This window comes from Gnatocerus cornutus, chromosome 6 (genome assembly GCF_029298725.1).
Source record: "Gnatocerus cornutus isolate USDA-ARS CGAHR chromosome 6, icGnaCorn1.1, whole genome shotgun sequence".
NCBI classification, from domain to species: Eukaryota; Metazoa; Arthropoda; class Insecta; order Coleoptera; family Tenebrionidae; genus Gnatocerus; species Gnatocerus cornutus.
Genome location: NC_142238.1, coordinates 9,616,450 through 9,643,417, shown reverse-complemented (window position 1 = coordinate 9,643,417; position 26,968 = coordinate 9,616,450). Strand labels below are relative to the sequence as shown.

General features: G+C 34.1%; 2 protein-coding genes across 4 annotated transcripts; one reads left to right on the top strand and one right to left on the bottom strand.

The window, feature by feature from the left end:
- The first annotated feature begins 66 nt into the window (after nucleotides 1-66).
- Nucleotides 67-25,194, top strand: LOC148172704 (early estrogen-induced gene 1 protein). Of its 3 annotated transcripts, XM_088038519.1 has the most exons (10): nucleotides 67-228; nucleotides 4,280-4,568; nucleotides 19,678-19,989; nucleotides 20,043-20,203; nucleotides 21,056-21,290; nucleotides 21,404-22,020; nucleotides 22,087-22,156; nucleotides 22,509-22,649; nucleotides 24,453-24,664; nucleotides 24,717-25,194. In XM_088038519.1, the coding sequence occupies exons 2-10, from the start codon at nucleotides 4,396-4,398 to the stop codon at nucleotides 24,839-24,841; spliced, it is 2,046 nt and encodes a 681-aa protein (XP_087894645.1). In that variant the 5' UTR covers nucleotides 67-228; nucleotides 4,280-4,395; the 3' UTR covers nucleotides 24,842-25,194. The 3 variants fall into 3 exon arrangements, with proteins under 3 accessions (XP_087894645.1, XP_087894644.1, XP_087894643.1); XM_088038518.1 differs by lacking the exons at nucleotides 21,404-22,020; nucleotides 22,087-22,156 and having other exon boundaries at nucleotides 68-228; XM_088038517.1 differs by lacking the exon at nucleotides 22,509-22,649 and having other exon boundaries at nucleotides 68-228; nucleotides 21,404-22,162.
- On the bottom strand, nucleotides 8,720-16,517 carry LOC148172705 (uncharacterized). Its single transcript, XM_088038516.1, has 2 exons — nucleotides 15,948-16,517; nucleotides 8,720-11,149 (listed from the first exon to the last, which is right to left on the bottom strand). The coding sequence occupies exon 2, from the start codon at nucleotides 11,120-11,122 to the stop codon at nucleotides 9,125-9,127; it is 1,998 nt and encodes a 665-aa protein (XP_087894642.1). The 5' UTR covers nucleotides 11,123-11,149; nucleotides 15,948-16,517; the 3' UTR covers nucleotides 8,720-9,124.
- Nucleotides 25,195-26,968: the final 1,774 nt, after the last annotated feature.

The following is a 26,968-nucleotide window of genomic DNA, read 5'->3' as shown; positions in this document are numbered from 1 at the left end:
ATTCATAAAAATAATCTAGGGACATTTTATGTTCGTGACGTAGTTTCCACGTTGGCGACCATGCGTGATAATGACACTTGCCAGATGTCGGATTGTCAATTCTGTCAGTCAGTTGGGTAATGGCGTTGGAATAGTGTTGTGTCTTCCACAATTTATTAAATGTTTGAAATTTTAAAGTAAAATAACGATAAAAGTGTTTGTTTTAAAGTTGCGTGTGGTCAGTGACAGGTGTGTGTAATTCGTAAATATTTTCGTATTTAACTTCCACATTCATGTTTTCTGTTTTGTGTAATTGCAAGTTTTTTATTTATTTTCATATTAGTGCCGCTGTTTCAAAAAATATAAAATTTGGAAAAATTTTCGAGTTCGTATTGCAAAATTGTGGTTGTTTCGACTGCAGGACGAAATGCGAAATTTTATTCTTTCATTTTAAAATATTAAGGGTTCGTTGACTTTCTTAATAATTAACCAGATTAAGAAAGTGGGGAAAGAAACCTGTGGTCTTTTCATTTTCATTGATTTAGAGGTTAAGACTTAATTTTATTACTTTTACCATTAGAAAACTCGCTTTAAATGTAAAATATGATGTGGTTTCACATTTGTGACATTTTTACTTTTCAATAGTAATAAAAAGAAGAATCAATTAAACTAATGAATATAATCACATTTAATTTCCTTGTCTCTCTTACATAACTTAGGGACAATGCACAACATTTTTTTAATAGTTTATAATACGGTTCTGTTTACATCCAGCAAAGTGGTTAATTAAAGCAAACAACAAACAACACTATGATCGAGGGTGGTGGTTGGAACCACAAATTCGATATGCCATCGTGTAATTTACAAACAAAGCATGATCCTAACAAAATTACAGGTGTCACGTTACTACAATCATCCAGCGTCATTATTCAGCTATTCGCAACGTTTATTTTATTAGATAAAGTTTGATTACCCTGAACGACTTAACAAAATATTTACCAAACATTTTACAGACAATGTTGCGTATCTTTCCTACATAAAGCGATTAAAAAGAAAGTTTCCTTTCGAAAATCCACGTCTTTAGAAAGAGCTTTAAATATCACATTATTGTTGTATTTAATCTAAATTTAACAGTCATTTGCACCCGCAGTAATTGAACTGTGTGAAGTATTTTCGTTCGGAGGTTGTAAAATTTTATTGAAACCAATTAGTTCTTGTGTTTTTAAAAATAACAGTGTTAACGTCTCCAACATGGCACTTTTCACCGTCACACATGTTTTTGGGTTACATCGATATGTACATAGTTTGATAAAGTCTTTGAAAAGTGAGGACAATAAAAATGCAGATCATTTTGAAGATGGTATAATTATTTAAATTACATTCTTTGCATATGCGATTACGGGTGCTTGATGTCTTCCTGTCGTCAAAGCTGTTAATGTATCTTTCAGAAGGTTATTTTGCCATCGGTTTTGAATTTAGGCGGGGATTAAAAGTTCCATTAGTGTAAACAAAATCTCTTTGTTTAGTAGCAAACATTCAAAATGATCAATTTACAAAGGGTATTAAACAAAAACATCAAACAGATTGTAACTTTGTTGCTACATGTCAATGGAAACCTCAACCTCTCTTTAATATTGCTTTTGACTTTATAAAATACTATTCGGTTTAGTTTTCAATTTTATGACTTTTTGCTTATGCAGCCTAAAAGTTACCTCTCACATTTTTCAAATGACTGATGCGATTATTCCAAATGTTTAATTAATGATTACGGCCGTCTCTAACTAAAATTCCCGAAATTTTCTCTTTCAACGATAATTAAAACAAAAATAAAACGATGATGTCATCTTACACCAAGTGACAAAAAATGGTTTTACATGTTGGAATTTGACAGAGTCGTCATGCAAACACGTCAATGTTCCAAACTTTCAGTGACAGGCTTTTTACACAGAACTACCAACATTTTTCAAATTCCAAGGTCTGTTTGGACGTTGGCTACAAACAAGTTAATTATTTTTTTATTCTATCATATAGATAAAAAAGGCGTAAAAATACAATAATTAGTAGCAAGGATGTTTCTGATTACAAAAGTAACTAATAAAACTCTGTGTATACTTACTTTACTTTTTCAATAAATTAATATAATGATCAAACCCATAAAACGTTTATTAACCATTTTATTTGATTACGAAATTAGTCCGAAATTAATTTTTAGTACTGAATATTGACTTTGAAATCATTCAATTTAAAATTCAGCTGATTTATTATGGTGCTTAGAAAATTTTCGTCACGGCGTTGGTGATAGTGATAAATCATTCTCTTTGTACAAATATTGGCGGTTATATTTTGATAAAGGTACACGGAGATAGCAATAAATGCTATCTTCATGTGGGCTATTGTGAAAATGCCGCCGAACTTCACGAAATATTGGATTACAGTCGAATAAAACGTCTGTCAGACTTTCATCGGACTCTGCGGTTACATCTAACAAAACTTTTTCTTGCCTTTTCCGTTAAATTTATTTATGGTTTACATTGTATTCAAATTTTGGTTTATCATTAAATTGGGATTTCAAAGACAATGAAGATCCAAGAATGAGAAGAAAGTGTAAAAATTCTAGGGAAAGTGTTCCTCAAAATGTCAGATGGCAGAGATATGCACCTGCGGTTTCTTGGACTCCACCGAATTTTGTTACAAAGCACCTGCATTACGATGCAGCATATGTGCTTGAAGCTGCTCACAGTTACATGATGAAGATAAATTCCTTTTGTTGGCCAGTTTGGAATAAATATTTGATGTGACTGCAGATGGCGGCTTCACTATTAATAATAATTTAACTGTTATTATTATTGGCATGACTTCAAGACAATCGTTAACTATTTTTAGTAAATATATACAAGTTTTACAACTAAACCGCCATGTCTTGATCTCTGAGACTTGCCAAATTGTAAATCATGATCCCTCTATTTCAATTATTGAATCCAACTGCAGTCGTTGCTGTTTCCACAGTGGGGGGTGTATTAAGTAATTATTGTATCATTGAAGTTAAGTAACATTAAAATAGCTCAAAGACATTACATCAGGTTCGCCAATTTTCTTATTGGGATATATAAAAATGTTTCCTGCTGAGTTTATAATTTCTAAAACCTTCAACTCGATCCTTAAGTTTTTTGCACCTGACATTTTCTCAAATTGATATTTATGATTGTTGTAATTTATTATAATCTCTGCGTTGCTGTAAAATTTTGATCTGCTTATGTTGTGTTCGTGCTTTGGGATTATAAATTATGAGAACCATAAAGTTCCAGCTTGATTCGTGAAGAATAATGAATTATTTGGAGCAGCTTCGTTTTGCGGACAGAAAAGACGTAAAGCATTAAAAAACATTTTCTCCTTTTATTACATAATTCAGAAACTTTTTTGGTGTCTATTTTTGTAAACAAATCTAAAATTGTACTCATTTTGAATCCGTAATTGCATTATGAATAATTATGACGTGAGATAATAAAGTCTATTTTTATTTCTAGGCAATATTGGTTGGGTTGATTTTATAATTTAAATTTTACTTAAATTTTAATTCCAATGCATATTCATATTCATGTACATATTACGTAGTTTTAATCTATATTATCCAAAGGCGCTGCTTTGAAATACATCAAAACAGTATAAAATTCAAATTTTAACAGTAATTTTCTTGAATAAACTATATTTATCTTCAAAGTCAAAGTGGTATAATTGGCAACTCCACTAAATAGCATGGATCTCGTTTATTGTGGTTTTATAGGCGTGGATTAGAACGACGTTTGCTTTTCACCCTAATTGCTTTCGCTCTCGATGAACCTGATTTTTGGTGGATGCGGATGATAAAGTCTACTTTTTTATCAGTTCAAGTAGTAGGAAAATACTGCAATCTAAGACCCAATAAATTGTTGCCTGCTGCGAGGCAACAATAAGGAACTCTGTTATAGCTTTGGGATTCTCGGAAAAACTTCCAACTGTTGCGAGATAATTTTCTGCAGCAAATTGGAGGCTATTGATTGGATTACCACGTCAAACATGTTCCAATTTAAAGCGCATTGTTGATTTTTGACATATTGATGATGATTGTAGGTAATTTGATGAACGTGATCCTCGAAATGTTTAATGACAGCAAACACAATTTTGCATTAAACTACTTGCATTACACGAAATATAAATTAAGTTGAAAGGACTTCTAATAAATGTCCCACTTTGGTCTCCTTTTCATTACACCTCTTGGTCTTTTCAGTGTGTCTCCAAACACATTTCTTTGATTCTGTTTTAGTTCATGATGAGACACGACTGAAGACGGAAGTTGCGTGTGTCCAAGCCACACTTTCTTTATAAAGTGATCATTTGATATCGCTGTTTCGGAAACGATGTCTTGAGCGCGAGTTCTGCATGACAAACGGACGAGGCGCCGGAATGGCGTCGTTCATGACGAAAAAGAAGAAGTACAAATTCCAAGTAGGTCTATGTCTAGAAGAACTGCTGGAAGTGCCTTTCGTTTCTGCCGTCCTATTTGCGAAAATCAGATTACTAGACGGGGGAAATTTTCAAGATCATAGTAGCAGGTAGGTGATATTAATAGAGGCGTTCGATATTGCTAGTGGGACGTAATAAATAACAATTCTGAATGAATCTTGCCCTTCAACCTTTAGCACGAATTGTTTTTGTGATGGTATGAAGAGACGTGATCCTACTTGTAATTTTTAGACGGCGGGAATTGTAGATACATAAAGCGTATTTGCACAACGTTTGCGTATTTACAGAGAAGCTCGGTTAATAAGGGGACTACTTCCCAAGATACGAAACATCTAAAGTTGATTAGGGATGTCTCCAGAAGCATAATGAATTCAGTAAAGAGAAGTTGACACCATTGTCGAGCTGAAATTTGAATATATAATAAATTTTGTCGGAATCATTTTCACTAGTAAGATTCACTTTCCACCATTGTTGTTTAATATTTCATGTTGTAGAGAAAGGAAGTGTGACTTTCTTATAATAAAATTATGTACTTTCAAAAACCCAATAACGTTCCAGTTTCGCTTCAATAATATTCAGTGGGCGTAAAATTTTGATAACACGGTGCAGTGTACATTTGATTTAAATTATTTCATACTATGTATTTCTTTCCACTATAGCTCTGAGAAGAGTTGCTGTTACCCTAAAAAGGGTCATATGTTGCACAGATTATCAGTGTCCATCAACTGCAAAAACAGGGATCATTTGTAATAAGGATTAAGCGAGTTTAGTGAAACTTCAAACATTTTGCAAGCCGTCCATTACTGTGTTTTCTCAACTGGAACGTTCATGTCTGAAATACCAATTCTTGTAATAAATTAGTATACCGAGGGAAAAACAATCAAAAGTGACAAAAATATAACGTTATCGTTTTGCAGAATGTGCTTGCATTAGATATTCGTTAAAATTTAAGTACTGACGCTTTATTTATGGCCATAAATTACTGATTAAACTCTATCTTAGTCTATTTGGTGATCTATATCTGACGTTCACATGTATAAAACGATAAGGAAAATACTAATATGATATAATACTCAAATTAAATTAAATTTTAGTTTATTTTAGTATGTACTTTTAGACCCATTAGTCACCACCAAATTCGACTTAGTCCAGTTTAACCTATTTAGTTGATCCGTCTAATTTTAGAGTTTGTCCAATTCAGTCCGACTTAGCCTTAGTTTGTCGAAAAATGAGAGTAAAGAACAAATTAGAAGACGACATAGCAATAATTCTATATTTGCTTCCATTATTATCAGAAAAATAGTATTATCGAAAATTAAGAACTAATCCGTTGATTTAGCCTTTTATCAAGGCTCAAAAGAACCAAATAAACAGAACTTTATCTTTACCGCAAAACCTTATAGAACTAATTTTAGTCAATATTCAACCAAACTATTTGAGGATTATTATGTGGTAAGAAAAACCTGTGGTCGTGAATAATACGACTAGGTATAGGACAATAGTGTTGTAACATTCGAGGCAATTTAGTTGTTTTCTAAACCCTCACGGTTACCCACTAATAACAAAAATTAGTTGAATTTCGTAATACGGGCGACATTAACTGGAACAATAATAATAACTACTAGAACGTACCGGTTCCTATTTTGTTACCTTTTACAATTCAAGCTATTAATAATAGTGCACGATTTGGTTTAATAGGAGGCAGTTAGTTTTTAATGGGTAGGTATATGGGCAATAATACTTTTACCACTTCAAATGCGCTCTCTTATTCGAAATTCTTAAGAACTCATCACATATAGGTAAGGTAATAAACACGAACACAAAACATTATTATTTAGCTAGATTTAACGATGATAGCATTTCCCCACAGGAAAGTAGTAAATGACTTCTAGAATTCAAAAAAATACGTAGGCAAAATCGATGGAATGTGACCCGACACAGATTCTTGAAGATTCTTTCCGCCTCCGTTGAAATTCCCATCAAGATCGAGTTATAGTTTACTTCCCGATATGATTTTAGTATCATCAGTCTCTAAGGACTGAGCAAAAACTCAATTTGAATCGTGCCCTCGTAATGTCATGATTGTATGCATTGTACTTATAATGATCTTTGTTTTTTTCCATTCCAAGTGCAGCATGAAACCTGTATTGATTCTGTACTCTTGCCATGAAAGCATACATAAGTCTGCTCTCCTTTTATTGTTGAAAACGAAATACATTGTCCCACATCTCATCGAGTGTAGGTCGCCTCGCTCACGGCAAGGTTGCGGCCTGAACGAAGACACGCTCATGGATGTCCATATGAGTGCCCCATGTACAAAACAATTCTTACTAATAGTTCCCACATGTGTATAGTAGACGCGACGGTTTATAAAATGACCTTGGAAGGTTGTCTGCGGTACAGAAGTCGATCATAAACGTGTCACTGCCGATGGTAATTGCTGCTTGTTAATGAAGTGTGCATGTTTTATGTAAACAGCAATCTGCTTTTGACGTGATGTTAACAAGTGGAATACAAGAAATAATTCATATTGGGTTAGTTAATTCAGGGATGAAACAAATTAGTTGTGGTGGTATTTGGACGTACGGTCATTAATCCTAAATAACAACACAATGTCAGTTATAGCAATGACGATGACGAAAAGTGAAGGCTTCTAATGAGGAAGTGGAATTTAGATCTGAATCAAGCTCTAACTTTTTAGGGAATTGAGAACAATTCTCACTTCGATTATAAGTTTGCAGGAAAACGTTTTTGTTATTACATCATCTTCGTGTTTATGTCATGCATAAATACATCCTAATTTACATAGTTCAGGTCGGCTAAATTGGTATGACATTTTGAGAGAACTGCCGATTAATTCATTGCAATAAATCTTGGTGGTATTTGTTGAAATAATTCAATTCCTTTCCTATTTTTTATAATTTATCCGGGACAATTGCACCCCTTTGTTGTTTTTTTTCTTTAAGAATGACTTTTAAAAAAATATGCTTTCCGCTCGTTTTGGTTGGGCGACTCTAGTTAGATCTTTTAGTAGGGCAGGCCGTCTAACATATCATTTTATCACCCTCGCACCATTACAATAATTGAATTTGGCTGCACGATGACAACGATTTTCATGTTGCAAATTCATTATGCAGAACAAATTGAGTTATAACTTGTGGAAGTTTCACCGGGAATTGATAAGCAAACGAATAAATAGCCAAAGAAAAATAACTTGCAAAAAGTTGAATAATTTAAGTCGTGCGATAACTGTAACGCGTCATGTACATGTAAAAACTGATAAGAAAACAATTTCAACTGTTAACTAAAATAAAATAAATGTTTAACAAGGATCTTTAATAAGGAACATTCACTCAGTTTCATGCAAATATTGACCAAAGTGCAGGCGGTGATAATTGCATTTTAAATAGATGTGTGTGTAAACTTGGAGGAGTCGTCATGAAAACAATCATCGTAAAAATTATTGCTACACGAGTTGACTATTTTTATTGTTAATGTTCAAAAATCCAATTAAGTGTAGATGGAATTTCATTAAATTATGGAAATTGTAAAAACTCGCAAAAAAAGATTTCAGAAAAGGAAAAAGCACCGATGCACTTTTTTTTTTCTAAAGTAGATAATAGATAAGATAAAAGTAAGGTCATTCTTTAATAATCTTTATAACGGTTTATCAGTGAAGACCATATTTCCTTGACTTTGCTCTAATTCGAAAAGTAAATGCGAAAATGACTGCCGATTATCATTAATACTTGTACATATTTCTAAAACTGGGTTTTCGTCACTTGGCGCTTTCTCCACTTCTCCCTTTTTCTGGGTAGAATGCCGTAAGCAGCCACTTTACTAAATAGCTTTGGTAGTTATAAAGTCGTTCACGTTTTACAACCACTACGTAAACAAACGACTCTTATTGAAATACTAAAACACAATAAATAAGCTCAACGCTTAAGAGCAAAAGCACAGTTTGTTCGGCTATACCGTTTAATCTCGCACCCAGCTTAAAATCCTACTTTTTAATATTTAGGTCGCTTTCAGGATAATGTTACTTAAGGGTAAAATTTACGTAATTATTGATTTATATGCTGAAGCCCCTATATTTAGCATAATTTGGCCGGTCCTTCCTAAACTGACCTAACTAAACATAATGTGTGCTTCCGGCGAGGGTCCTGTTATGGGACCTTCTTGGGACTTGTCGTCGTCAAAAAGGGAAATCAGTGATGGGCACTCACAGAGACACTCAATGTACTTAATTAAAATGTATATTCGACAAAAATACGTTTACAGGGTAACCGCAACGTACGATGGTAAAAACGGAATTGAATTATAACAGGGTGGTGGTGGTTTTATATGAGTTCTAACAGATAAAAATGGGTTAAAGACCAAATGTCTAATGGGGGTCGCATCCGGATCAAAGATCAAATACATAATTTCTATTAGAAATACAAATTAAGAATATCTACCCGGATCAAAGGGCAGACGTCTATATTAGGGTAGTATCAGGAGCAAAGGTTAAGCTTAGTTATCAGAGATAAACCTACCACCCACTATACTTTAAGTAATATGAATAAAAATTAATTACAAATACATGAAATATTATTAGTGATTATAACACTCTTCCTCCCTAAGAGTTTTGATATACCTACAAAATTTACAATTTAGATAAACTACTATTTCTTGATCGCAAATTATAAGGATTACTAATAACAGGAGTTTGTTCATTGTTTTCTTCCATTGGAACCGCTGGACTTGTAGTTGTTTCGAAACGTTCTCCAGTGTGGACAGACAGTGCAATGGAGTCACGTCTATTTCGAGGTACCCAAAAGTTGGACAGAAGTTTTCCAGAACATTTCTTTGGGAGAAACCGTCCGACACAAGGAATCCAGGTGCAATCGCAGCAGTATCTCGATATGCAGCAGCAGATAGAGAATATGACAACGAGAACGAAAACCACTGCGATCGAGAATCCGAAAAAGTTGAAATAATGATGATTGCCAAAGGAGTTGTTCATCTCGGTTTCCAGGACGTCGTCGAACTTTTGAAGTTTGAGGTTCGCATGCCGAAGTTCGTCCAAATTATTGCTGTCGATGTGAATAGGATCCATTTGCGAAGCTACCAAAATCTTCTGATTTTCTACACAGCAATCGTCGGAATTGATGTCGACATGTGGAATGTAGTTCGTGAAGTTGTGGGAAATATTGGATGAAGCAACCAAGTTTGTAGTCATCGTGTAGCAGTGACAGTGAGGTGCCAATTCCAAAATTCCAACATCTTTGAACGTAATTTCGATGGCGTTTTCGAAATCAGAGTCGCATGAGATCGTAGCTGGTGTTGCATGGCTCATAGCATATAACCATTGATTACTGGATAATTGATGCCAAACTTCGATGTTTGCTTTGATGGTTCTTGTCATACAATCTTCAGGTATGGACTGGACATCTTCAACTCTAAGTTTCACTTCGCAGATTGGTTGTTGTGACGTTAGACGTATGACAGGTCTTGGACAAAGATATTCGGAATTCAGCAGTTCCAAGCATACAGAGAGATCTTCCAACTGTCCGTAGTGCGTCCTTGTAATGCTCATCATTAGGAAGGAAAAACTAGGATTGATATAGGAATAGACAGTCGAATGATTTGATGGTGAAGGGAGAGGAATTAATTTATATAAAAAGTATCTAATGTTATCTATTAAAGGAATTCTGATAACATAAATTAGAACATCATTATCATAAATTACTGAAATTTTACTTAATGCAAAATAATTGTGAATTTTAAATTCTTGATCTAGAGGAATTGGAAGTTGAGTATTCGATTTAAGTTTGATGTTACTTAGTTCATTCTTAAAATCGGTCGGAGTGACAATGAATGGATGTAGAATATTTTGCTTTGCAAATAATATTGAAGATATTATTGTGTCGCATTCTTCATTTAGCTCGACAATTAGTTCTTCCAATAAAGTTAGATGATTAAGAACAGCTTGAGCTGATACGATATTGTTAATATTTTCCGATACTGATTTACTAAACGAGTTGAATTTATTAATGTTATCATTGAGCTTATTTTCATTTGATTTAAGAGACTGAACAGAGCTGTTATAATTTACTATGGCAGAAGTCAAAACATGAACCTGTTGTCGCATTAAATTTATTGTTTCGCGATGCTTGTCTTGTAAAGCCGTAATGGATTCTGAATAGAATTTTGCATCATTTGCGTCTGGTGTGCCAAACAGCCATTTCATACCGGTAGATATACCGTCAATGAGACCTCGACGCTTACGTGTGACTTTAAGTGTGTGGTCAGTTAAATGCAAAATAGTTTCGAATTTCTTGTAAACCTGGGAAATTTGAATTTTTAAAAAGGCTAAAGATTTTCTACATGTAATCCTTTGTCCATTATGGTTTTCGCACCGGTCGCATAAATCTAGACTATCAACATAAACTTTTTCAATTAAAGTAAGCTTTTCATGTGAAAATGTGAGATTTGTATAAGACAATAACGATAGAAAGCTGTTATATGTTTTGACATGTCCCAAGTTTTGGTAATATATTCCGGCATTTTTAGGAAGCTGCGTGACTTTATGGGAATTAAGACAAAAAATAGATATTGGAAAATGGTTAAAAAGGATAATGATGATGAGATATTTGAGCATATTAGTACTGGTTGTTTTGTTCCTAATCTGAAACAAATGGTTTCAATAGATTTTTGTGATATGTTTTCCGTTGTTTCTTAATAATTACGACGACTGTTTGGTTTGGATTAATTTTTTCTATTTTATAGGGACCTTTATAAGTCGGTGATAGTTTTTTACTATATCCTGGCTTATTTGCTCTATCTTGGATAAGTACCAAATCATCTTTCTTAAAATTATAGTCGTGCGAATTTCTGTCATATCTAATTTTGGATTTTTCTTTGCTTTTTCCTGAATTTTCGCGGGCAATTTCGAATGTTTTGTTTAGTCGGAGTTTTAATTGTTGATGGTAGTCATCATAACTATATCTGAATTCTGGTGAAGAAGTTACTGTTTGTGGTAAAATAGCTTTATTTCCGAAAACTAGCTCAAATGGAGTAAATTTAGTTGTTGTGTGAATTGATGTGTTATACGAAAACATGGCACTTGATACAAACTTATCCCAATCGGTTTGTGTTTTGTTAATAAAGTGTTTGAGGTAATCTTTAAGTGTGGAATGTGAACGTTCTAGAGCTCCATTGCTTTGTGGATGATATGGTGAAGTAGTAATGTGACGGATCTTGAAAAGTTTATTAACTTCTTTAATCAAATTAGAGGTAAAATCAGTGGAGTTATCGGTTACAATCGATTTAGGTATGCCGAAAATCATGATGAATTCGCATAATTTTTCAGCAATCTGCTGAGCTTCATGATTTGGAATTGGATATGCGTATGAAAATTTTGTTAAATCGTCTTGAAGAGTTAGGATGAATCGATTATTACTTTCGGTGATAGGTAATGGACCTACGATATCGAGAAATAATTTTTCAAATGGATGAGTTGCGGTGGAAGTTATTTCCATCGGTGCTTTAAGAGGGTGACGATTTGTTTTGTTTAACTGACAATCTTTACAACTTTTTATAAATTTTCGTATGTCCTTTTTCATGTTTTTCCATTTGTATATTTCTTTGATTATCTGATACGTTTTGAAAAATCCCCGATGTCCTGCGATGGCAGTACAATGATTTTCTTTCAAAATGTTGTTAATTTCTTCTTCGTCTTTTGGCTCTAATTTGCAACGGTCAGTTATGGAAACTTCAACATCAGTCTGATTGAAAATATAATGAATCATTTCGTGTATTAAATCTATTTTAAATTTCTTATTTAGTAATCGTGGATTTTCAATGAAAATTTTTCTTAAGTTAGCTTCCCGAATTTTCTTTCTCAAATTGAGCAAACTATAAAAGACATCTTTATAGGATGGTACGTCAAAGTGGTTAAGATGTGATATCATTAAAAATGTAGTTTGTTGCGTCTGATCATTCTTCAAAGTTATTGTATCATAACTGTCGATTTCGTGAGGAATTAAGTTTAAATCATAACGTTCAGAGATTGAATTAAAATATTTGTTATTTTGATTAAGGTCTTTTGAAATGAAGAAAGCGTTTGGAAATTTGGAAAATGGTTTTTCGCGAATGTGATTGATTTCGATTAAATCTTGATTTTGATAATGAAAACGAATAAAATCATCATATGATTCGTTGTTTATCATCATTATGGGGTTTCTTGAAAGAGCGTCAGCATTTGAATTTATACGACCCGGTTTGTAATGAATTTCGTAGTCGTATTCCTCTAATTTTAAGCGCCAACGTATGAGTCGCGAAGACGGATCTTTACAATTGAATAACCAAGTTAATGGTCGATGATCAGTGATGATTACAAATTTTTGGCCATAGAGGTATGGTCGAAAGTGTTTTGTAGCCCAAACAATCGCAAGTAATTCTTTTTCTGTTGTACTGTAGTTAGTTTCAGCCTTATTGAGTGTACGAGACGCGAATGAGATTGGTAAGTCTTTACCTAGCTCACCTTGTGATAAAACAGCGCCTATCGCGTAATTTGAAGCGTCCGTAGTTAAAATAAAAGGTTTCGTGTAATCAGGATATTGCAAAATTGGTTCATTTATTAAGGCATTTTTGAAATGCTGGAAAGCGTTTTCTTGTTCTGTATTCCAAACAAATTTTACACCCTTTTTTAACAAAGTTGTTAATGGTTTTGCAATAGACGAAAAGTCTTTAACAAATTTTCTATAATATCCCATTAAACCGAGAAATTGTTTAATCGATTTTTGATCGACAGGTGTAGGATAGTCGACAATTGCACGAATCTTTTCAGGATTTGGTTTTACGCCATTATCAGTAATAACATGACCCAAATATGAGATTTCCTTATGTAAAAATTCGCATTTGTCGGGTTGTAATTTTAAATTGTTTGTTCTTAACCGTTCGAAAACGTTTTGCAATTTGTCGTTATGTTCCTGTAATGAAGAGGCATATATTATGATGTCGTCTAAATATGTGAAGCATTGACTTCCTTCAAGACCAGTTAATACTGATTTCATTAATCTACTAAAAGTTGCAGGTGCATTTTTTAGTCCGAAAGGCATGCGAAGATATTCGTAATGCCCATTAGGTGTTGAAAAAGCTGTTTTATTGACGTCTTCAGGTCTTACTAATATTTGATTAAATCCCATTGCTAAGTCCAGAGTAGTGAAATATTTACTATGTCCCAACTGATCCAAAATATGGTCTATATTTGGAATTGGAAAGGAATCGCCTACTGTGAAATTATTAAGTTGACGATAATCTGTTACAATGCGCCATTTACGTTTACCTGAAGTGTCTGTTCTAGTTTTAGGCACAACCCAAAGTGGGCTGTTGTATGGACTCTTTGATGGTCTGATTATATTGTCTTTTAGCATTTGATTTATCTGATTTTCAACTTCGATTTCGTGAACTTTTGGATAACGATAGATTTTGGATGAAATCGGTTTTACATTTGTTGTTATTATTTCGTGTTGAACCGTTTCCGTATGTGTTAAATTATCACCCGGAAGATAAAAGATATCGTCATATGATTTACAGAGATCCATGAGTGTAAATTTCTCTTCTGGATTTAAATGTTCCAATCGTAAATTGGTTTGTAATAGATCCGATCTATTTTTTAAATTTTGGCTTTTGTTTACAGAGTCTTTGTTTATCGTGAAACATGCATGACTGTCGAATTCCTCTAATACTAAGTCGATTTTCTCGATTTTGATTATTTTATTAGAAGAATTAAGAATTGTGGTTAATGCTTTTCCGTTTTCATTAACTTTCAGAATTGCCTTAGCAAGATAGACATCGTCAAGAATTTTGATTTCAGGAGTTAGACCTTCTGAAATATTTTTATTTAGAATGTTAGCTTCAACTATTGTCTCAGAACGAGGTGGAAGATAATAGCAGTTATTGTTGACAACATTTGAATTAAAACTGAGTTTTAAAGGAAATGGCAGATCTTTAAGTTTTAATTCAGATTTTTCGTAATTGATTTCGGCTTTTTGTTGAGTTAGCAGAAAATCGTTGCCAATTAAACCGTCGAATGGAATATTCGTATTGTCTTTAACAATGTAAAATTTAATCGTTATCTTGTGATTAAAGAAATTTAAATCTAAAGATACGCTACCGACTGTGTCAACTAAACCGTTTGCACTCAAACCGTTCAGCGAAACTTTATCTTGAGGATTATAAAAAACACCTTTTAGTTTTCGTAATTTATCCACTTTAATTAGACTTACACTTGCCCCTGTGTCTACAAGAAATTTGAAATCCAAATTCTGGTGATTAACCGATAAATAACAGGCACTATCATTATGAGATAAAAAGACGTTTTCTATTTTTAGTTTATGATTATTGGGGTTCTCGACTCGATTATTTTTAGACTCATGATGATTATTATTATTATTAATAATGCATTTACAAACATTTAGATTTTCGTTTTGACTTCTTGCCGATTTAAGATTTAGAGTAAGTCCACAGGTACGGCAGTTACCTGGGACTGTACGGAGTTTAAATGTACATCGGCTTGGGAAGTTGTAGTTTGATTTTGTCGTTTTTTGTTATTGTTATATTCGCGTTTTCGACATTCGTGAATCAAATGTCCAGATTTTTTGCAATAATTACATGTTTTATTTTGATTTGAATTTTGATTGCTCGCGCTGGATGCGTTTTGATTATTGAAATTCACGTTATTATCGTTGCCTTTTTTTCTCGTTCGACAATCTTTAAGTAAATGACCAGGTTTTTTGCAGAAGTTACAAATTTTTACAGAGTTAAAATTGTTAATTTTTCGAACTTGCAAATGTTTTTCTTCTAATAAAGCTTCCGAAAGTGCAGATGCTAATGTAGATGGTTTACTACGACGAAGAGCTGTAGAAATTTCGTCTGATGAATGAAGAATGAATCGTTGTAAAGCCATCTCGCGAATTGAATCTAATCTACCTTGTAAATTTATATCACCTCTATGTTTAAGAGAAATTGCATTTAAAACACGAGTTCGAATCTGGTCTAACCTAGTGTGAAATGAATGTACTGATTCCGTTCTGTTTTGTCTAATATTATTTAAATCTTCAAGCAACTGAGTTAAGTCTCTATTATCAGAAAAAGCTTCGGTTAAAACATTTTTTAAGTCATCCCAATTAGTAAATTCTTTTTCCTGAATTTGAGCTCTAGCTGATCCCTTTAGTTTTGACACAATATAAACAAGCATTAAACTTTTTTGTGTACCTTCACACAACTTATAAGCGTTCTCACAGTTTTGAAGAAACTCATAAAAATCTCGTCGATCTCCCGAAAATGAATCAGGTATTAAAGACCTTATATCAGAGAAATTATGGACTGGAGTTGCTGGAGTTGTTGGAGTTTCAGGCATGATTATAACAAGCAATAACAAGTAGCACAAAAAACAGCAAGAAAAATAAATCTCTGCTTACCGCGAAAGAATCCTGCGTTTTCTTTGGAATGTTGATCCCGATGGTTTCAATCTTCCAATGCTCCCAATCGAATGCTTCTAATCTTCCAATTAAATGTTCCCAATCCCACTTCTGACACCAATTTTTTGTTATGGGACCTTCTTGGGACTTGTCGTCGTCAAAAAGGGAAATCAGTGATGGGCACTCACAGAGACACTCAATGTACTTAATTAAAATGTATATTCGACAAAAATACGTTTACAGGGTAACCGCAACGTACGATGGTAAAAACGGAATTGAATTATAACAGGGTGGTGGTGGTTTTATATGAGTTCTAACAGATAAAAATGGGTTAAAGACCAAATGTCTAATGGGGGTCGCATCCGGATCAAAGATCAAATACATAATTTCTATTAGAAATACAAATTAAGAATATCTACCCGGATCAAAGGGCAGACGTCTATATTAGGGTAGTATCAGGAGCAAAGGTTAAGCTTAGTTATCAGAGATAAACCTACCACCCACTATACTTTAAGTAATATGAATAAAAATTAATTACAAATACATGAAATATTATTAGTGATTATAACAGTCCCTAACTAGATGAAGTAAATGCATCAGCGTAATCCTAAAAAAATTCCACAATGACGCAAGATTTCCAATGTTAAAATTATTGGTTAAAATGATGTAAGCCCATACCTACGAGTACACGGAAAAATATTTGCGATTTATAAATAGGAACTGGTGTAATGCCCCGTCGATGTTGTCATTATGACTTAGTAGATGGAGGTACATAATTGGATTACGTTTACATTTTTTGTCTTCGAGAAAGGTCTCTTTTCAACCAAACGGCAAAATTGATTGAGTCATTGAACTTCCAACTGTTTCCGTTTCCGGAAATTCCCTTTGATACACTGCTTACTGCATAGATTCCTCTGACAAAATTCACGAAGAACGAAAATAAACATGGCATCAACTCCTAAAAAATGAAAATGAATGTGATTCTGCGTTGTCGCTTCTATCGATATGCTCAAAATAGTGCCGTAACAAGGCCAAGATGAAGGTTGCTCTATTACTTCATACCTACAAATGTCAAGCTTGGAAATGTATTAATTCAGTGTGGAATTGTTTTCAGATAAAAATAGTAAGTTGCATCTGTTGAGTTCAGTTCTTCGGTCGAAAGTTATGGCTATGGCAACGTTCGCTTAATCTTGTTTATATGAAAATGTCTGGTTTTTTTGCTTCAAGGAACATTTACGGGATGTGGATTTATAGTTATTACTTGAAAAGATTCTTAACGAGGGGATCGTTGTCTTGATAACAAAGTGTACCTAGTTAACTTTTACTTCCTAAGTTCAGTTTTAGTTCTTTTTATCCGGTGGGCTGAAACAGTCTCTAGGTTGTTCGACATATTTTTTATTTTGGAATTGAAACTCACTACCTATTATTATAAGGAAAATTTTCCGTAAAACGTTGAAGATACAGCTGCTGCGGCCAATTAATGAGTGATAAAATAACACTTTATCTACGTTTAAAGAGTGTTCCTTTCGTAACTAAAAACTCCACAGGCACTTCTTATTTTAGTTCACCTGAAAACAATACTCTAACACATTGTTCAAATATTTTGAACTTGTAATGATAAATTTCCGTGTCTATTCGCATTGTACCAGCGACAAACTGCTTATCGGTTTGTTGTGTAAAATCCACAGAACATACCTACAAATTTCAACTAAAAAAATCCAAACTAGGCAAAAGTATGTTGATGCGAACGTAAGCCCTGATAACATAACGCTTCATGTAAAAAACTACATAAAACCGAACAAATATTGATCCCGCTGTGTTTAATTTCAGGTTATTACAGAAACTCCCATTAATTTTATTCAAAATTAAATCGAATTCTTTGTCATTCCGTGTCGTTCATTTTGTAATCAGAACTTGGTTCATCATGTCAGAAACTTCATATTCGTCTAGATCTGTTTGAATGCTAATAAATTCTAAGCAGTCACTTTATTAAAAACGATGTTTTGTTCTTGTTAACCTGCCGGTTTCAACGGAATTTGTACCAGTTAAATCTTCAATTACCTATTCTATTACCTATCAGGTGACCAAAAGCCCTCAAAACGAACCACTTCTACCACAATTGTATTATAAGATATTAATTCCCGACATGAATTCATGAAGAGCGTAATCCCGGAACAGCGCGATTCCGGAGTGAAGGAATTTATTTTCATTATACAACGAACCGCACCCGACCCCCTCGTAAAACGTGCAAACCGTACATCCGACTGTACGGGGACTCAAATAAACAATTCGTGCGGATTTTCGTCCTTCGAAATTCCTTCAAATCATAAAGCAACTTCAGTGTAGGACGATCGTACAATGTGGGAAGCAAAAAATGCAATTTCCACAACTTTCTCACATCTGCAAAAACGTGTGACGCTATTAAGTTACAATCCAGATGGTAAGTGCTTTGTCCTCTTATCAACTAAAAAAGGGGGCAATGTGTGGGTAAAAAAATTCAGAGGCGAGAATTTAATTACGAGATGTTTGCGTGGCGAAAGCTCCCGATGAGACCTCATGTCGTAGTGTTCCACGGATCAATTAGCGTTTACGTAATTCGCCAAAAACAGTGTTGCGACGACCTAATTCTGAAGTAGGGAAAAGCGAAGGTTCTCTTTTATTTATGGGAGGATATATCTGAAATAGCTGTACAAGTTTGATAAGCGCGTGGGATATTGAACCGGGTTTGATTGGCCATTTCGGGAACATTGCAAATGTTAACGACTGTATGACGTGTAATATATCGAAATTAAAGTGTTATTAATAATGTTGCATGCAATTTTACGATCAGTTGCCTTAGTGGAAAAATATAGGACTCCGCCCACAACATCCGTGATAAATTGGTCGCTGCCGATAAGAAAAAAGAAATTGTTATTGAAAGCAATGAATTCTGAGAAAAAAACAGTTTTAACTGATCCGAAGATGTTTCTTGAAAAGCACGTTTACTCAATCGGGAGATTCTTGAAAAAGTTCTGTCAAGTGCAGTCGGAACTCGACATCCGGTAGCGAAACTGAAAAACACTTGAATGATGCAGAAGTTGATAAGAACGTAAAGCGATCTTTTTGGTACAGCGTTATCTTTTTAATCAACAGAAAGTTAGTTTTACTGCGAGAACTTTCAATTTCAAAACAGTTTCTCTCGTCTTTACTTACGTAGTAAAATGAAGTTCTTGTAACACTCACTGCAAAAACATCACTTTGAAAACGATAATGTTGTTAAGGTACAAGCTACAATACAGTTTCTATGTTCAATTCCATTTCTAGACTTCTTGTTTTGTGTAAAGTATGAATTTCGCATTGTGTTTCAGTTACGTATTCAAACTCCCCTTTGTATTTTATAACTTCATTTCTGAATCGATTTTGTGTTTGGTTACTTTCATGTAGTATGTAATCATTCCGACTTTAATCTAGAGCATGTGAAACAGTTAAAAAAAGATTGACATTTATTTCGAGTTCTACACTCCAGCAATCATTAAATCGTCTCAAAATGTTTTTTGTTGTGTAAACAGCGTTTTCATTAAACTCCATCCCGATGTAAACAATTTTCCGCCGTTTAAACCTCCCGTCTCCCAGATGTTATTCGCATGAATAACACATCCAACTTTCCGATAAAATTGAAATTGGATCGAAATGAAATACAATTGCTTTCATGAATGTATTTTTCCCGTAACTGACCTTGTAATTGTTCCAGAGAGGAAGTCCGCGACCACAAAGTGAAATGGGGTGCAAACTTCTCCTTCCCCTGTAAAATGTTAGCGAATGCATCAACTGGTGTTCTGGAACGTTGTATCTTGAGGATATCCGTCAGGAAAGAATGTAAAGGAGGTCGTTCTTTTACCAAATTGGGCTTTGTTGACCTGAATCTAGCAGAATATGCAGGAGCGGGACTTACGTATAAAAAAGCACTGCTTGAAGGATACGACGCTAGGCATCGTCAAGACAACAGCATGCTCAAGTTTTCTATTGCCATGAATATGCTTTCGGGTGATATATTGTTCAAAGTGTAAGTTTTCAAGGGGTTTATTTAACGCGGCATTATAGGGGAATTGATTCCAGACCGTCTCCCTCGTTGAAACACAAATCTATTGCTTCCGAAGATGTGACGACCGAATCTAGAACTGATGAGTTTTCAAGCGAAAGTTTAGGAGGATCCATCGCCAGTGGCAGTTCAGGGTTCGGGAGTTTGCCTAAGAAGAGACCCGCACTGTTGTCCTCAGGTAATAAACGCAAATTTTACGCCAAACTCATCAAAACTAAATTAAATTTGAAGATAATGAATCAAATTGATAAGGCGAACTGTGGACTTGAGATATTGATCTAGGTTATGATTATGATTCATTCATGAATCATTTGTTGTGATCTCTCTTGCTGTTTTTTGGAAATTCTAAATTCTCGATTGTAATCAGTATTGAAAAATCAACGTATTTTTCGAACTGTTGCACAAGTTTGCTTATTCAGTTTATTGTCATGGTAATAAATTACTCGCAAAATTTTGGAACCGTGAAATCTAAAAATAGGTACATGAAACGCGTGCTAACATTTGTCCGATTTAAAAATATATCTACCTTATGAGTCTGTCAAGCGCAGAGGTGATATCGTCTCGTTAATTTTTAATTTCACCACCTGCTACATCTGTTTAATTTTACAATTTGAAGTTGAGAGCGTTATTTTACTTAGACATTAAATTTATAGTAGATAATTTTACAAAACTGGTAAGATTAACTTCGGACATTGAAAAGAATGCAATTTTAGAACCATATAAGGATATTTCGCTGCGATAAAAATGTTTATGTAAATCAGTTTTTAACTGACATCCATAAATCAGAATTACTGTTTTTATTTTACTTTACCCATCTATTAATAAACACTGGAAAACTTTGTAATGTACTTAGCCAGCAGTTGCAATGCGGTATGTATAAAACATGTTTCTTCAAGTAACTTAACGAATTGTAAAAAAATCGTATAAAAAGGTTGTGTGGATCCAAGTCCGTGCTTGCGTAATAAGTATAGACTCGATTAACGCCAAATTATGGCTTATCAAAAGTAAAACATGGTCGATTTTGTTTCAGAATTGGTAATTGGTCACACTTTGGTGGAGAATAGCGTTCCGGTGACAGTTGCGGTGGATGGTGCAACGGATCATGGACAGCAGCCTTCACAAGAGCACGAGGAAGTGGTTTGTGAAACTGGGCATTCTCGAAACTCGTCGAATACGAGCCAATTATCGAAAGCTTCCGGATATAGCAGTATCCATTCCCATACTCATAGTAGACAATCTAGTTCCGGGGATTCTGGACATATCAGGTTAGGATTGAATCTTCGATTTTGTCGATGTTATTTGGGGATATTCATGGTACAATGTACATATTAAGTTAAATTGGGGACCGTGCATGCATACTTAATTTTTGTTTATATAGGGCACTATCACACAGACAAAACAGGACCCAAAATGGTAATTCCTATCCGAACAAGTCTAATTTTATTCGAGTAAATACCTTTCCAAATCGGGTGCGAATTCCCACTACTATTATCCACGAAGACGTGTACAGTACTCCTTTGAATTCCTTATCTCCAGAACCGGTACAAACACCAGAGAACGGTGGTGAAGATACATCTCGATACTATACACCCGACGGGTATCAAAAGCAACTGAGTAACGTCAGTGGTTCGAGCACTGAAGACTACAAAACCCCTAACGAGTCTCTCGATGTCAAAACTGATTTATTTTCTCAAAAATTTCACGAATTACAAAAGTCATCCTCTACAAGTTTAATCGAATTGAACGCGCAAACGAATGACGATGAATCAACGGACAATCGTCTAAGTTTAGACAATGCGGTTAAATCGAAACGATCGAATGACGGTGTATTGAAATCGAGAAGTGAATTCGAAATTCCCCGTATCAGTCCTATTCAAAAGAGTGAACGTCGGTTTCCCGGTGGCTTTTTCCGTTCCGATAACTTGCCGGCGTTTTTAACTCCAATCCTGAAACGTAAAAATACAATTGGTAATCATTCAACACCAGCACGTAGCAATAGTCATTTCAAAGTCCCTAGCTCCCCAACCCTCAGATCCAAATTGCAAAGTCATCCCGAAACACGCACCACCTCCTTGAATTCTCTTCGGTTTGGAACTTCAGGAAATGATGGACAGTTGGGTTCTCAAGTTTCGTGCAGGTAAGAGAGTCGCGGTGTTGGGTTTTATTTTCTTTTTGAAATAACTTTCGTTTCCTCCGCTAATCCGTTTACAACGTCGTCCGCTTTACTAATCTGATTTTTGTTTGCATTCTCGTTTGTGTTCGGAGTTTACAGGTCTGGCATTGGGCTTCACTAAAGGTACGACAAGCTTGAAAAATGTTAATTCAGTGTAACACCTTTGATATGTCACGTAGTAGGTATTATCACCGTTGATCTCGCATTAATACAAGGTTTTACATTTGTCTCTTACTGTTTTTGTTCAGTTGTGAGACGATCTGGCAAAAATGTGTTCAATCTGCAAAGGGTGTTGGGTGTTGATTTACAGGGGCATGCCGCATCGCAAGTTATTGGAAGGTACTTCAGGAGGTAAGCTAGCTCCGTTGGCCATCAGTCCTGATGAAACGCCTACCACTGTATCGTCTGATTGCTCACAAAACCTCACATTTCGACGTCCCAGCGTCACAACGTTAGTGTGTTTCTAACCGTTTTGTATTTGGTTATGCTTGTTTTTTTTTTTCGAGTGGATTTTGTTCTTCTTTATCGCTTTATTTTGAGCCATTAAGTAATAACATGTGATCAGTTTTAGTTTATTATACACATTCTGATTTTATAGCGTAATAAAGCACCAGTCCTGTTTTGTGCATTGTTGGTCCTGCTTTCAAATAACATGCATCTTGTAATTTTGATTCCATTGCATTTGATTGAAATGAAACATGTTATCATGGAAATGCAAGTCTGTTTTTGTACGATTTTAAATACCGCTTGTGGAATGACTGGAATACTGCATTATCAGCGTACAAAATATTCTGCATAAAATAGATTTTAAGGTGTACCTAGTCAAATTCAAATTAACCTTGAAAAGTAACAAGGTCGGAATATTAACTACGTATAATCAGTTGACATAGGATTGGGAAGGTTAAAGCAATTTTACATGAACCTAGAGAAAAATCTAAAAACCAACTTAATGTAAATTAATTATAAATACGTCCCTGTTTAAATACACATCTCAAAACCAATACAATCAAATTCCTTCACATAAAATGTGTGAAAGTATTCCCTTCAAGAATACTAAATAATACATCTAATAGCTAAATCTCACAGAATTTAATTAGATTATGTAGGACAGGATTCGCCACGTGCCGTGTCTTCGTTAGCTAACGATCACCAGTTCAATTGCGAAATTGTTCAATGCCAATCCATTGGAAACACCCCTTTCTGATTTTATAAAATGAAAATAAACGTCCAGGGAAGTAAAACAAAATACCCCAAGAAACCCAAACATACAATAGCCGAAGTTGTTTGGAGAGAAAACTTCCGTTTGCCTACAAATTGGATTTTTATAGAAGAGTTATGCGTTTCTTCTTTCGAAGATAAATATATAATTCATCCAAAATAAATAAACGCTTTGTATTGGGAGGAGAAATTCATACCTCATCATTAAATTTTAACAAGAAAACAAATCTGACCCACATTTTAAGTTACTTTTTTGTGGTTTGTTTCTTTTGGCGATTTTGTTTTATAATTCTTGATACCGGAAAGATCGCGTGACGATGGTTTCGTTTTATTCGATACATAACGTAATTTAAAGTTATGTAAGTTCGAATGGTATGTGAAATGTGAAACTCTAAATACGGTGAAAATATAAAAAAAGCAATGAGCAAGATATATTGTTTTAATGTAATTAATTGATATTAAAAATAATTATTGTTTTGTAATTGATGATTTTCAATTATTTATTATTGACAATTTGAGATTTAGTATCAATAATGATAATTGATATTTTTTATTTTTAACGTCATCATGGACATGATCTAGTTTTTATTCAATTACTAAAAAATAATAGTGAAATTATTCGATTATGTTCAATTCCATTTGTACATGTTTTTACCTCTATTCAAAAGAATAAAATTTAAACTTCTCATTGCAGAATTATACGTTGTGTCTCTCCACATTTTATGTCAACAACAGTATTCAACAAAATTCGTTTGAAATTAGATATGTGTATCTAAGGCCGAATTTGATTTTCCTTCAAATGCAATTAGTTCGCATGACCGCACAATCAATGTTCCAACTCATGTCGCCAGCACCAAGATTTGGCTGTAACTTCTTCAACTATCCTCTAACTAATACTCCAATATCCAGTCAAATATTGGGACGACAAAACGACGAGCTTCCCTTAGCATGACATTGTAACGTCAGCAAATCTTTCGTATCTGTGATGTCGAGTGTGCTTTTTCAAATCAATAATTTAGATTTGTTTATTTTGTAGAAATCCCAGCTCAAGCAGTTTAGTCTTGTCAGAAACTGGCTCTTTGGACAGAGCGAAGGCGGCTTATGAACGACGTAAGAAAACTCAAATTCAGGATTCAGATACCGGAGTGGTCTCAGGAAGGGTTGAAAATACTCGAGTCAGTGCTAATAGGCTTATAGCGGAAATACTGAAAGACACAAATCTGGAACAAGCCGATGATTCGGCTGAAAGTAAGTTAATTTTAATAACGTGGTGAAGACGTCTTCTAAATCCTTGTTTTAGCTTCAGGTCTTCAATTATTTATAGCCAAGGATGGTACAGCGGCACTAGGAAATCATGAAGTTAAGTCTCAAATGTCTACAGGAGTTCAAGTTTTCAAACAAGTTGTTATGGACGACAACAGGTAGTCTATATAGGAGAGTGTCTTGCAGTTTAGAAAAGCTTTTAAGTTGATCTGTTGATGTAAAAGTTTTTGGTAGCCATGAATGAAAAGTGCATGATTCGTGGAACTACGAAATTTTTATGTCAATATTCAGGTTATTGTAGACAGTGTTGCCAATTTTTGTGATATAACAGCGGTAGCGTCAACCATATTGGAACTCTTATTTACGTTGAGAATGTTTGACATTATTTATTGTAAATTATTATTGTGTTAAATGTATATTATTTATTTTTGATTTTTAAGTTATTAGTAACCTTGTATAAAGTCGTTTTAAAATGTACATACATACACAATAAAACTTAGAATTAAAGCGATTTATGTTTACTAAAGTGTTAGTTATAAGTGCTCCTAAAATAATTGAATAAGTTGACACCATTTCTAGCTATTTTAGTCAGTTAGCTAAAAATTCCTTTTTCATCGTACTCCCACGTGAACGTACCTAAACTATTAAGCTGTGTACTATGCCAAATCCGATTATGGAAATTATGTGAACTTTCGCAAATGTGCCTGTACATAATTTTTAATTAATATAATATCCAGGTGTAACTTATTGAAATGATTGCAAACAATTTAACTCGTCAGTACGAACAACTCAAATTTTGAAGAATTGTCCACAAACCCGCACTTGAATTTTTAAGAAAAGAACAGAAAACTGCTTTATCAGTTCGCATTTGAATTTTTAACAAAACAGGATTTTAAGAACTAAAGTTATTTTGAGAATTACTGAAACGTTTTTGAGTGAAGCCGGCAACAGTAAACATTAGTTTAGCTTTGTTTACAAAAGTAAAGAGACAAATTATGTGTCCATTGCTAAAACAAATACCAAATGCAAGTGCACTATTGTATACAACCAGATCTGTAGTTGTTAAAATACATACAGGTGTCCTAGAACTCGCGCCCCAGAGAGAAAGGGTTTATGGAGGCAACAAATTGGAACCTAAATTTCGGAACAAAAACTTTTTAGCTCAAAAAATATTCGAGTTAAGACGAAAAAACTGTAGCCAATCTCAAAGCTGAACAGAATTTGAAAATCGGTCGCTATGGACCTACATATTGGTCAGATGAACATTACACTCGCGTTGTCTAGGAAATTGGAATGACCTTTTACTTCACCTCTAGAATAAACTTTCGGGATTTGTTATTAATTTTGTATCCTTTCTCGAATACTATTAAACTTAATCAATTTTTGTTTTTAAATTTACCATCTGTATTGCTGTTGCTCTCTGAGGCCCGAGTTTTGGGACACCTGTATAATTAATTTTGATACGTTTACAGCAAACTTGCAAGTGTAATTGCAAATGAAATTAATATAATTCACAGTTTTTGCTAGAAAAGTTTTAATGAAAGTTTAAAGAATCATTTACACAAATGTGTAAATTAACTGTACCTTCCTATACTACAGTAGAACCCGCTTAATACGATCTTCTAGGGACCGAGCAAAAAGAGCGTCTTATGCGGGAAAACGTCTTATACGGGAGACCCAAAAAAAGTTTTAATTACAAAAATTTGAAGTTTTAATAAACCACATTGTAAAAAAATATTTTTACATTGCTTACACATTTATTGTATGTATGTACGTAACAATTTACACAGTTCAGTGAAAACAGTTTACTTAAAATATGTATGCAAGTTGGTTTGGTGACATTTTTCTCCTTTGAACACATAAGATTTATTGGGCATTATTTTAAAAAACAATCCAAATTCGTCAGTATTACAAACGTCGCGAGGTGCGTAGTCCTTTAAGAGTTCAGGAAGCACTGTTTTTATCCAAGCCTCAGCGTTCTCTTCACTAACAAATTCTGATTCGCCGCTAATTTATCGATACACTATCCTATGACAATGTTTTTTTTTAACTGTTGTGCAATTTGATGAGCTTTTTCTGTAAGTATAGAGCTTGAAGAAGCCATTCTACTATAACATTCTCCAATCTGTCGAATTTCTCAACCATATTTTTTTTTATTTTCGTTCCTGCACCTAACTTGCACAACTCATTTTTTTTTTCGGTTTTTTAAAATGGTCCGAAGAGTAGAAACGGGTAAATGAAACGTCGCTTTTGGTTTCTTTGTCTGGTGATGTTGGTCGTATTGCTGTA